Below are 13,648 nucleotides of genomic sequence, written 5' to 3'. Positions count from 1 at the left end.
CCTTACTTATCTTAATTTTAGGCTATGTGTTGTTGGTTTTTTTGCATTATAACACAGCAGTCTATCTGTACAATGCATCTTGATCTGTGTCACCACTTCAGCATCTTCACCTCCCTTTGACCCATCCCTTTAATTATATTTCTCAATTCTGTGGTATGTACACTGAATCCTTGCCTGCATTTTTTCCCTTTCCCTTTCATTTTTCTATCTCTCTCCTTTTGGTCCTACCCTCCCCTCTTGCAAATACCTATTTCCTGGCACTTATTTTGTTGGGCTTTCATTTATTCTTCTTACTATGTTATCTCTACACTATGTTATCTATTATACTTCAGTTAACTCATTTATAACCCCTTTCTTACCATCCAGTGTTGGTGGGAATGTAAGCTCAGTTCAAAGTTCAAACACTATGGAAAACAGCTTGGAGGTTCCCCCTATACAACACACACACACACACACACACACACACACACACACACACACACACACACACACACCATAGAACTTCCCTATAACCCAGCAATTCCATTCCTGGTGTTTATTCAATAGATCACAAACAAGGCCATACCAAAGCTACCAGCACATGTTCATTGCAGCACTGTTTACCAAAACCGAGATATGGAATCAACCCAGATACCCCTCAATGTATGAATGGATACAGAACATAAGTTATATATGCACAATGGAATTCTACTCACACATCAGAAAGAATGATATTGTACCATTCATAAGGAAATGGGAAAACTTAGAAAAAACTTATATTAAATGAAGTTAGTTGGACCCAGAGAGACAGGCTGCAAGGTTTTCCTCATTTGTGGTAGCTAGAAAATGCCTATAAATCTACAAGAAAGCCAGCTTTTAAAATCATTCATTGCAAATTCTACTGAAAATAGAAAAAGAAAATTGCAGATCCTAGAGTCCTGAAGTCTAAACAAATAAAATTCATTTTTTAGTTCTTTTTTATTATAAACATGTTGCATAGAGGGGTTACAGTTACATCATAAGTCAGGTAATGAGTACATTTCCTTTTGAACGGTATCACCTTGTCCCTTCTTTCTCCCAGTTTTTCCCTCTTGACTCCCCTTCCCTACAAGTTGTATAGTTCTTTTTCAACTTAGTGTCTAGTGAGTATCATTGCTGATGTAGTTCACCCTTTTTCCCATCATTTCTGTGCTTTCTCTTCCCCTCCTGAAATCAGATAAACTTATATACAAGACAAAAGGTACAGAAGTCCAAAACAGCAACAAAAGGGGTAAAACACACACACACACACACACACACACACACACACACACACACACAGAGTCAAATTTTAAAACCTCTCTTTCCATTTCTTGGAGTTCATCTCAATAAAGTATCATTTTATATGATCACATGCACATAGCTATTGTCCTTGTGATCCGTGTGGTCTCACAGAAAATTCTATAACTGGTGGAGACTGAACAACACATTGTTGAATGACTAGTGGGTCATTGAAGAGATCAGAATGGAAATTCAAATGTTTATGGAATTTAACAAAACACAAAATAGCAGCTCCTCTGGGACACAGTAAATGTAGTACTCATAGGCAAATGTACACAGAGCTCTTAGTTCCTACATCAACAAATTGGAGAAATCTCAAACCAACAATTTAATGATGCACTCTAAGCTCCTTGAAAAGGAGGAGCAAGCCAAACTCTGAGCCAGTAGATGGAAACAAGTAATCAAAATTAAATTAGAAATTATTAGAGACTAAAAAAAAAAAAAAAAAACCATAGAAAAAAACCAACAAAACAGAGTTGGTTCTTTGAAAAACTTATCAAAATTGATAGACCCTTCGGAAACCTGACCCAAAAAGAAGAGAACACACCCAAATAAATAAAATTAGAGACGAAAACAGGAACATTATGCCAAAAACAAGCAAGATACAGAACAGTATAAGGGAAGGAATACTTTGCAAACCTTTATGCTAACCAATTGGATAATCTGGAAGAAATGGAAGAATTCCTAGTGAATATTAATATACCCAAGTTAAACCAAGAAGATTTAAGACAACTAAATAGACCTGTAACAAGCAATGGAATAGAAATGGAAATAAAAGACCTCCCATGCAGGAAATGCCCAGGACCAGATGGATTCACAGCCAAAGTCTAAAATTCAATTTAATTCATGCTAATACAATTAGTTGAAACTAATTAAATCATAGTTTCTCTCCAATCACTGCCCCTTTAACCCTGGTCCTACAAACAGCAACTCATGAGAGATCTATCTGGACTGTATATACAGTTTTTCTTTTGATATATTCATGAATTCTTATTTTTAAATCAAAACGATTTTAATGGATAGATTTAAAACAAAAATTGTACATATTACTGGGGTGGGGTCTTGTGTGATTTTTAATATATAAATATATTTTTTAAGAAAAAATTTAAAAAGGTTTTATTGAATGAGAAGGGGCTGCCTGCCATCAGGACTGCTCCGGGACCTCAGGGAACAGCTTTGTGTGATGTTAAAATATACATTTCTATTGTATACTCTGGTTGATGTTTACTCTTCTTAAGAAGTGCTTAGTAGATTAAGTCATTTAGTAATGCAGGGAAACTGCCTAAAACAACACATTATTGAGTGTTTTCTTTAAACGTTGCAATAACTTTGGCTATCAACAACTCTCTTTAGCCAGTGCTTTGCCCAACTCCCCCATCACTCCCTCCTATTTCATTGAGAGTCTTTTAAGATGTGAAGCACTCTTGCTTGGTGCACTGGTGAACTGTTTTGCCCTAGTAAAGGGTATTGATTTTCCATTATTCCTAGATGCCACATGATGCATTTCCATCCGTTGTAAACACTTACAAGACTGACTTTTATTTTGTCCTTCATCTCATCCGTCTGCCAGGGCAGGACATCGGTAACTGAGCCCCAGTGCATTTCATCAGACCTGTTGTTTTTTTCACCGTGACAGGTACAGGAATAATGGTTTCAAGGTGTCCAAATGTAATGAAGCTTGTTCTTAAAAACCCACTATCTTCCCAAAGCCTTAAGGCAAGCTCTCTTCAAAGTAATAGACTATACTTACTTTTCAGACCTGCTCTGGGCTTGACTTATTTTTTATTGTTGTTATTTTTTAGTAAGTTCTAAACAAATACTTATATCTCAGTGATATACATTGTCTTCAGATATAGCTAGGAAAATTCAAATTGCCTTTTGATAATAAGAAAAATAATATTGGTGAAGAAATGATGCTACAAAATAGATTCATAAGAAAAATTTGAATTGGAGGCCAACAATAGTTTTGTCAGGTATTTTCTTTTGCATCTTAGAATACACAGAAATACATAAAAGAGTCAAGGTCTTGAAAGCATTTCAAATAAAAGGTTTACAATTTGTTTTGGATTTGTTTTGGAGATGAATCAGAATGCTATCTCTACCACTACTTGACAAAAATCCTACTTCAACATTGACCAAAACACATTGTATTCATAAAATGCTTTGTTGAATGGCATCTCCAAGAAAATAAACTTTTAAAAGATTCTGTTTCAACCAGAAAGCCAATGTCCTCCCCTCCCCTGAGATTTTTAATCTGTTGAATAGCATGTGTGCTTGTAGGAGAAAATTCCATAAGGTTATAGATATATTTGTGCTTCGAGGGATGGGGAGGAAATGGCAGTGAATATTAAGAGAAAATTTGAGTATAACATGAAAAATGTCCTTCAGCTTCTTCTTATGTGAACATCCTTCACTTTTTCCCACAATATTATGACTATCAATTAGTTGTACAAGGAATTTCATTTTTTACTTATCCATATACACATAAATGAACCTCAATCAGATTCATTCTATCACTCTGTATCATCTCTCTTCTTTTCTTCCCAACCCAATCTCAGTAAGCTTCATTGTTCCATTTGTACATGTGTACACTAGGTATGTGACCATATTCACTCTCCTTCACCCTCCCATACCCACTAGTGCCTACATCCCTGGACAGGTCATGTTTGACATTTTGCCCATTCATTTGTTTGTGCTAGTTGTTCAAAGTGGTTTCACTGGGGTTATTCCACACACATATATAGTTTTTGAAGATCATATTAAACCCTCTCCTACTCCCATTTTTCTTTCTTCTTCTATCCTCTATTGTTCAAGAGCTTTTAATGAGTTTAGTCTCATCCTCTTCCTTCACAGATACAAGGCATTTCAGGATTGTTCAACCTCCATTGTTATCTTGTCCACCATCGCAATCCCCACAACTACATAGAGTGAGAACTGCATGCCCTCTGTGTGTGCGTGTGTACATACACATATTTTGCAGTGATATTTTATTCTTAATATGTTCATTGTTTTTAAGTAGTTGTATAAAGAAGTCATTCAACAGAGCAGTTTATGAATACAGTACATCTCAATCAATGTCACCCCTTTCAACATTCTCACCCACTTCTCCCAACACTCTCCTTCTTAATTTTATAGGATATATATTGAGGTTTTTTGTCACTTAACAAAGCAGTTTATGTATACAATGCATCTTGATCTGTGAGCTAGTCTCTGTCCCTGTAATTCCACTCCTGGGTTTCTATCTAATAGAGCATAAACAGGGCTATAGTAAAGCTACCAGCACAACCATGTTCATTAGTACACTATTCACCATAGCTAAGATAGAGAATTAGCCCAAATGCCCTCCAATAGAGAAATGAATCAAGAAAATATGGTATACATACACAATGGAATTCTATTCATCCATCAGAAAGAATGATATTGTACCATTTATAAGGAAATGGAAAATGGTGGGAAATTATATTAAGTGAAGTCAGACACAGAGAAACAAAGGTTGCATGGTTTCCCTCATTTATAGTTGCTAGAATGTGTCTATAAATCTATAAGTAAATGCACTGGGTGGTAAGCAAAGGGTTACAAATGAATTAACTAAAGCCTAATAGATTCTATGGAGAGCTCAAACAGTATAATTCTTGAGAAAGACTAAGTCAAAGCTCCACAAAGTAAGTACCAGGACATGGGTACTTGCAAGAGTAACGCCTAGAGGAGAGGAGTAGAAGAATGCAGGGGGGAAGGAGGAAGATTATAGTCAAGAATTCATTGTCTATACCACAAAAGTAAGAAAAGTAAGTTAAAAGGAGTGGGTTGAAGGGGGATGAAAACATTGAAAGATCTTTATATGATCCCAGTGTACTTTGTTAATAAGGAGAAAAATAACAGTTTTCATAATAACTCATCATAGTGGTGAGTAACCTCTAACTGCCCGAACAGTAGTTGTGTTGTTTCTGTTTATTTAAATACATCTTGTGTTCCACTTCCATGGACAGTTAAGCAAGACTGTTGTATAGCTTTAACCTTCTGAGTGCTTCATTCACCAGTGCAACTAATGTTTGAGTTCTTAACTGTATGCTGGACCTTTTTTCAGGTAGGAGGAATACAGTGGTGAACCAAACAGGAAAGATAAATCTTCTAAGCTTCCCGGAGCTTACCTTCCAGCAAGGATGAGTGGTGGAGGGATAGACAGGCAACAAATAAATACAGCTAAACCTACTATTGGTCAAAGTTTGCAAGGATTAATTCAGCCAAGTGATGCTATGGCAACTTTGCCGATTAGAAAAAGCACAACATTGTAGAAAGAAACCATGGCCTCTAGTTTATTAATAAGAAACAAAAATATCACCAAAAGAGTAAGTGCAATTCTTCAGGCCACCACTGCTCACTGTCATAATAAAAATCTTGTTGCTAGGACACCACTAAGCATGGAAAAGCTAAGGACACTTAGCTGTGGAAATTTAGGATAGAATAATGTTCTGATATTCATGAACTTAAATTCACTTGTGAAATATGGATAGATAGAGACTGACAAAGAAAGAAGGACATGTATTTGTTAAGATGACTTTTGAAATCATTTGAGTCTTAAAAATCTAGTACATATAAAGATGAGATATGTAAATTAATACATTAAAAAGTCGATGGTTTATGTCCTAATTTGAGGATTGACTGTCCATTCTACTCTAAAAGGTTATCAACTATCTTTTATTTCCTTAAAAAAAGCAGGGTTAATCATAAACTAAGAAAAATACAATTTTTCCCCTCTGATACGATGTCTTTCGTTTTTGCAGAGTAGTGTAGTGTTATTTCATTTTTATCCTCTAATGCCTTCCTAAATAGAAACAAGTTCTCTTCATTTGATTTGGTAAATTGAATGCTAGTTGAGGAGTTTCAAATAGTGTTGGTTTCAAGCTTGACTTCTTCTGAATAATACACCAAATTCTTTTCCTTGACTCCTAGGCATGAGTCTCAAATAGAAAGCCTCATCGAGCGAGGACTCAGAAGGTCTCGAGACCAAATATAGTCCGTGAGGAATGGGGATCAGTACCAGATTTTTATTCTTCCAGGCAGAAGTAGACCAAAGTACATTAAGAAATAATATTAGATATATATCATGACACTGTTCATTTATTTTTATATGGGAAATTGGTCCATCTGAATGAAAATTAACTGTGTCTCATATGAGAAGAAGATGTAAAGCTGGAAATCTGTTCACATCATCACCAATGGATGAAACTGGAATCCCATAATATCACATGCCTACACAATTCTCACATCATTGACCCACAAATATGACAGACTTCTGCTGGATTTCATAGCAGAGAGCAGTAGCAAAGCTTTGAACTACTTACTACTGATCATACTCCGTAAATAACAAAGTGACTCACCATTTCATTATATATGGTTCTTAGATGAGCTTATCTACCCTAGGCTTAGGTATCTGTACATACTGTGTTTTGTCATTCTCTTTAAATAAATATTTTTATCCAGTGTGCAAAATATAACTTTTACATTTATGCACCAGGAAAGAAAGCCACATGTCTCATAATACAAGCTGGGTAGGACATTGGCCATTTATCCATACTCATGAGGCCAAAACAACCTCTGTGTTTGCTCTCAGTCAATCAAATCTCTCACTCATCAGATTCTGATGCGAGGCCAGTGATTCCTGGGGAAGTTAAACATGGAGTTGGTTGTTCTTGTGAGTCAGATGAATCAAATAAATAGTTCTTCAGAAGGACAAATATAAAATACTTTTTTTGTGTATGTGGGCCAGGTACTGGGGCTTGAACAAGGGGCCTGGGTACCATCCCTGAAGAAATGGTAGCCACTGAAATTATTACCATTCCACTCCAAGTCCTTTTATGCCAGAATTTTATACTGACTCAAGAACTGATAAATCTGAAGCTGGAGCTGAGTATCTGTAACCCCCACATCTTTAATTCTAGCTAATCAAGAGGTTAATATTTAGAAGATTTACAGTTTGAAGCCAGCTAGGGAAGAAATGTCTGTAGGAATCCATTTCCAAAATAATCTGTAGAAAGCAGGACTGGAATCGTGATTCACAGGATAGTGCACCTGCCAAGCAAGGACTAGGCCCTGAGTTCTAACCCCAGTATCATAAAACAAAAGGAAAAAGAATGAGCTTAAAGATATTGGGATTTGGGGGTGCCTTCCTAGCTAGCACAAGGCCCCAAGTTCTGTCCTCAGCTCTGGAAAAAAAAAAAGCTGTAAAAGATATTGGGATTGAAGTGCAAAATTTTAATAGCAGAGAGATTGAAGACAAGAAGTTAGGAGATTAAGTAAAAAAGTTTGGGAGTGGGGGGAAGGCATGACTGTAAAACATGAAATAGAAGGTCTAGATTTGGGAGATTTCATGAATGAAGATAATCTCTTTTGTTCATGCCTCTTTTTTTTTTTTTTTTTTTTGTCCCAGCCCTGAGGCTTGAACTCAGGCATTGCTTGAACCTAGGCACAATCTCTGAGCTTTTTTGATCAAGGCTAACACTCTGCCACTTGAGCCACAGCTCCACTTCAGGTGTTTTTGTTTGTTTGTTTCACTGTTAATTAAAAGTCTCATATATTTTCCTGCTTAAAATTACAATCCTCAAATTTCAGCTCCTTGGTAGCTAGGATTACAGATATGAGCCACCAGTGCCCAACTGTTTGCCCTCTTTCTTAAAAATTATGCCTTACATGGTGCCAGATACTTCTTTCTTACAGTTTACCGCTCCCTACAACATCCACAACTCCTTCTCATATACTTTCTTAAAAATAAAAAGCAACTATGTTGAAAATGAACTATACAACTTGTGGATGAGGACAGGAGGGAGAAACTGGGAGAGAGGGGGGAAAAGGGTGACATTGTTCAAAAAGAAATGTACTCTTTACCTGACATGAAATGGTAACCCCACCGTATATCACCTTTATAATAACAATAAAAAATAGAAAGCAAAATGAACAATAACCAAGTAAAGTCATTTTCCAGATAAGGATCAGGACTTTTCCTTCCCTCTCTTTCCTCCTCTCCCCATTCCTTTATAGCTTAGCTTTCTGTCTTCAAGATGAAATGGGAAGTAATTGAGAAACTATATTTTAGTGAATGGGGTTTGATTACAGTCCATGAGAAATCTCCAGGGATGGCTTTCAAACTCTAAAACCAGTTTCATACCCAGTAGAAAACTTTAGGTTTATGGAAGAAAAACTAAATGACAGCCTTCAAAACAAAATGTCTTTCTAAAAATGAGCTGATTCCAAATACAGTAGCCTAACTGCTATCAAGGCTTATTCTCTACTTTACATCAAGAAATAAAAACAGCCTAGATTTATTGAAAATATATGTGTCGTTTATCAGGAACAAAGAAAGATACTCTGGCAGTCATTTTATTTGTGAACCCTAACTTTTCCTTTGTAGCGAAGAGTCTAATTCCAATGAAATTCTTCTTCACTAGGATTTTCAAAATCTCACAGAACAAAGATGGGACTAGTGGGGGAGGGGAGCAAAGGCCATACTTCACCCTTAACAACAGTTTGCAGGTGTAAAACCCACCAATTTCCTACTCATATTTTCTACCAAAAAAAAATCCTAATTCATGAATTTTTCTGAGATTCTGAAACAGCATGTTTATTTATTGCTAATATCTGAAAGATCAGGAGAACTGAAAGTAGAGTAATGTGAGATTTATACACACCCAGAGTAAGAATAGTTCCATTTGTTCTTGTATATATTTTTCTTATTCACCATGGGAGGTGATTCTTGGATCAGGAAACAGAGTCAAGGCTCCTTGGTTAACATAGTTACATGCTTGCCTTTTCTTAAAGCCTGTTGGAAAATATCTGTGGAGAATGCTCAGCAGAGAGAGCAGTAAACTTTATATGTCAAGACCCCCAAAAGTTTACACACTAGATTACTAGCATCGCCCCACTCCAAAGCCTTGGATTAATTTAAGTTGGTTAAAAATGTTTTTATTATCTTTAAGTAGTTGTACAAAGGAGTTGCCATCCAACAAACCAGTTTATGAATACAGTGCATCTTGCTCAGTGTCATCCCTTTCAATATTCTCACCCATCCCTCCCAACCTGCCCTTTACCTCACTTTTCTTACTGCCATTCAACAAAGCAGTTTATATAGACAATGCATCTTGATCTATGTCATCCCTTCAACATCTTCACGGAGTTTCTTTCTGGGTTTGCAATCTCACACTAATATTACATTCCTGCTGGATGTAAACTCTGTGATTATCAAGGCTGCCAAGAGGCCAGAAGTGGGGCTGTGGCTCAAGTGGTAGAACATCACTCTTGAGTGAAAAAGCTCAAGAAGAGTGGCCAGGCTCTGAGTTCAAGACCCAGTACAGTTCCCCCCACTGCCTAGTCATTTAGTGGTCATTTAGTTATTAATAGAATTTGTTCATGTGGATCAATATCCAGTGTGTTTTCAAATCTAGTGTATCCTTTCCTCACTGCTGTTATGTACCTTATTTGGGTGCTTCTATCAAAATACTACGAGCAAATGAGAAATCTACAACACCCTTCATCGACAGCAGTTGTGTTTCTTTCTGAGACAGAGGGCCATCCTACCTGACTTGGCCTTGACAACTAAGAAGTAGCTAATGGCAACTTGAGAATTTGTTCACTGTTGGTCTCTCATATTACTGTGTCAGATTCTCCATCTTTTTGTTGAATTTCGTGTCACTTGTAAGAAAGTAGGACTGGATTTTTTAGTACCTGCACATCTTGTGCAGTTGTTAGCAACGATGAGTGGTTTGAGGTGAAGTACTTGGCAAAGGGAATCAGATCCTCTTTCTTTGCCTTCTTGTGCAAAACAAGTTGTGATGGCATTCATATTTTTGAAAGTATCAAGGCAAAAATGTGCCAAATTTACTTCAAATATATTCTATACTGATAATATCCTTTCTCTAAAAATACAAAGATTGCTTCTACAGCTCTTGACTGTAATCTTGGCTACTCGGAAGGCTGAGAGTTGAGGATCGAAATTTGAAGCCATCCTGGTCAGACAAATTGGAAAGACTATTATTTTTAATTAGCCAGCAAACAGGCAGAAGTGAAGGTGTGGCACAAGTAGAGCACCAACCTTGAGCAAAAAAGCTAAGGGACAGTACCTAGGCCCTGAATTCAAGCCCTAGTATTAGCATACACACACACACACACGCACACACACACACACGATTAGTTCTCCAAAATAGAAGAAACAAACATATATGGATGCAAATTACTCCTGTGTTTGTTTCTTACTACCACATCAAAGACAAAAAATCCTAGGAAACTAAGTGATGACTTAATTTTGATTTTTTTAATGCATGCTGCCACCTACTACCCATAAAATGACTGTCAGAGAATGAAACTGCAGCTAACATCTGTCTGCATTTAAATGATTTTAAAATAAGTGCTTGTACAAACAATCCTCCATTTTTGGGGGGTGTTGGGGCTGTTTGGAACTAAGCAGATCATGATAAGCTTCTGTGGTGATTTCTTGTGACAGGACTGGGAATTCCCACACTTTATGGGCGACGTGGATGTGAATCTCCCCGGGCTGCACACTCCTCACATGCAGTTCAAGATTCCTTTCTTCCAGAAGATTTTCAAGGAAGAGTACCGCATTCACATAACAGGTTTGTTATAGAACTTCAAATGCCATTTGATCATTTCCTGCCTGGGGTTTGCTGTCAGAAGAAAACCGTGCCATTGGAAAAGTATACATTCACTGAAAGATGCAAGATGATTCTTGGTTGACTGGGGACTTAGTGCTATCAGTCGAGGATCTACACTTCTGGAAGCTTTGATAATCACAGAGTTTACATCCAGCAGGAAAATGGGAATAAGACAGAATCAGACACAGAGGATAGATGTTTCCCTTATATATGAAAGCCTGATTTAGTTTATGAATTCATAAGAAGCTATGATGGGTGGTATGCAAGTGTATACAACTGTATTCACTGAAGTACAGTAGATTCAAGGAAGATCTCAAAGAATGCAATTCCTTAGAAAGTCAAAAATCAAAGTTCAGCAAAATAAAACACCAGGTAGCAAGTACTTAAAAGGAGTAAGGTGGGGCTGGGAATGTGGCTTAGTGGTAGAGCACATGCCAACCATGCACGAAGTCCTGGGTTGAATTCCTCAGCACCACATACACAGAAAAAACCGAAAGTAGCGCTGTGGCCCAAGAGGTAGAGTGCTAGCCTTGAGCAAAAAGAAGCCAGGGGCAGTGCTCAAGCCTTTAGTCCCAAGCCCCAGGAGTAGCAAAAAAAAGTAAGGTGGCGTTGAGGGGAAAAGGGGGGAAATGCAGACAAGAATCGAAGGTATATCCTACAAACTTAAGAAGTGTGAGGGAAGGGATGGGAAAGGGAGGGGGTGAGAATGTTGAAAGGGGTGGCATTGATCAAGATATAATGTACTCATAAACTGATTTGTTAAATGAAAATTCCTTTACAACTACTTAAATAGTAATTTTTAAAAATTAGAATGGAGAAGCTAGGCCTGTAATCTGAGATCTGAGGGTCATAATTGGAAGCTAGCCTGAGCAGACAAATCAGAGACAGTCATTTCCAATGAACCAGCAAAAACAAAAACAAAAAAACAGAAGAGGAAGTATGGCTGAAGTGGTAGAAAGTCAACTATGAATGAAAAAGTCAAGTGAGATTGCAAAGCTCTTGAGTTCCTGTACTGGTACCAACACAGGCACATGGAGACTACTGTTTCTTTCTTGTTTTTCCTTCTTTTCTTTTTTAGATAAACAGATTGAGTTTATCTGAAAAACAGTAGCAAGACTATCCATTTGGAGAGGGGTCCAAAGAAGAGACCAGAGGAGTCCTCTGGGAGTATGGCTAAAATAATATGGGGCTCCTTCATTTCTCTTCCACAGGACTCTGCACTGATTGGTTGATGGCTTGTCTGTCCCCCCTACCTGGCTCTTATTTTTGCCTGGGCACCTCGCATATTATGGGAAGAAGCATTTGAGCAGGAGTCTGAGGCACTCTGGGAACAGGAAATTTCATGTTGGGCCACATGTTATCTATCCCACGTTAAGTCTGCCACTTTTTTATCTTGGCCTATCTCAAGCATCACTTTCTGGTTTAATCTGTGTCTTGACCACCATGTCCAGTGCACCCACATCCCATTGGCAGGGTTCGAAGATTGCTCGACCTGAAGTCAAGGCAACAGGGCTGAGCAGGGCACGGTGAGGAGCCACTGGGTGTTCGGTCTAGCAAAGGGGAGGACAAATCTGTGGCATATGTAGTTATTTCTGCCATATTGCATGGACCACTCCTCTTTCATCTTGCTTGTTGGAGTTTCTTTTCCATAGCATGTGGTATACATTTTCAACATTAATACAGTATAGATGTTATTCACTTGCTGTTGATAGGAAAACAATGGTTATTTTCATGCTGCAAGTGTCCATATAATGTTAGGAGTTAGAGCAGTTACCAGTTGACTTCGGAGAACTGACTTGTGCCTCTCAGCCCAGGTGTGTCTCTAGTGATTCCCTAGATTATTTGTAGATCCCCAGATTGTTTTATTTTCAGGTATTTGCTGCTTTCAAAGTGACTAACCAATGATTTATTGTAATATTCTTTCATGGCACCCCACTCAGTCTCAGCTGAAAAAAAGAAAAAAATCACACTTGGAGTTATGTCCTAGGTCTTTCCCCCCTCCTTTCTAACAAGGAACAGACAGCTGAATGATCACAGATAAAGGGTGGCAATTGTTCCCAAGCTGCTCCACTGTAAGGAGTAAATGTGTGTGTGTGTGTGTGTGTGTCTGTGTGTGTGTGTCTGTGTGTGTGTGTATTTGAAGGACAATGGTTTTGTTTCCACACCTGCTATAATAAAAACTGCCAGAGAAATCTGTGCTTACACTACTGTCTGTGAAGCCATATAAAAATAGCCTAAGCACAGAAAATATTAACATCCCATCACTGAAAAAAAAGAAAAAAACACCACTTTGCTTCCCAGCAGGGAGAGCTGATTTTTTTTTTTTAGTATGAGGCGACCTTACTAAATTGAAGAATGAGCTCATGAATAGGGAAGATGTGGTGGCAAGTTTCTCTCCCTATTCAAAATGAATGAGGCCCATCTATTAAATTCACTGGGTAAATCAGTCCATTTGAGTTCAGGTCACATCGTGTGGTTTCAGAGTTCCCTCTTAGTCCCTGCACGCTCCCCCTTGGCCTTGCAAAGCAGCAGTCACATACACTCTCTCTCATCATGTCCCTTTGGGTGGGCCTGGCCTGGGCCATCTGTTCCTGCTACCAGCTAGTGTCCCGAGTCACCCCTGCACTAATATTGTCTCTGACCATCAGAATGCTCATCAGAAATGTGCTGTATAAGTGAAGAACCTTGAG

General features: G+C 37.9%; 1 protein-coding gene across 1 annotated transcript in view; it reads left to right on the top strand.

Moving 5' to 3' along the window:
• The window catches only part of Tmem117 (transmembrane protein 117), a 374,448-nt gene that overhangs the window by 348,765 nt on the left and 12,035 nt on the right, over positions 1–13,648 (top strand). Inside the window, exon 7 of the mRNA XM_048365994.1 lies at positions 10,790–10,919. Coding sequence (XP_048221951.1) covers positions 10,790–10,919 — 130 coding nt within the window. The remainder of the gene's footprint in view (positions 1–10,789; positions 10,920–13,648) is intronic.

The sequence above is a fragment of the Perognathus longimembris genome, chromosome 1 (genome assembly GCF_023159225.1).
Source record: "Perognathus longimembris pacificus isolate PPM17 chromosome 1, ASM2315922v1, whole genome shotgun sequence".
Taxonomy (NCBI): domain Eukaryota; kingdom Metazoa; phylum Chordata; class Mammalia; order Rodentia; family Heteromyidae; genus Perognathus; species Perognathus longimembris.
Note: the sequence above shows the minus strand (reverse complement) of the source record. Positions and strands in the feature narration are given on the sequence as shown.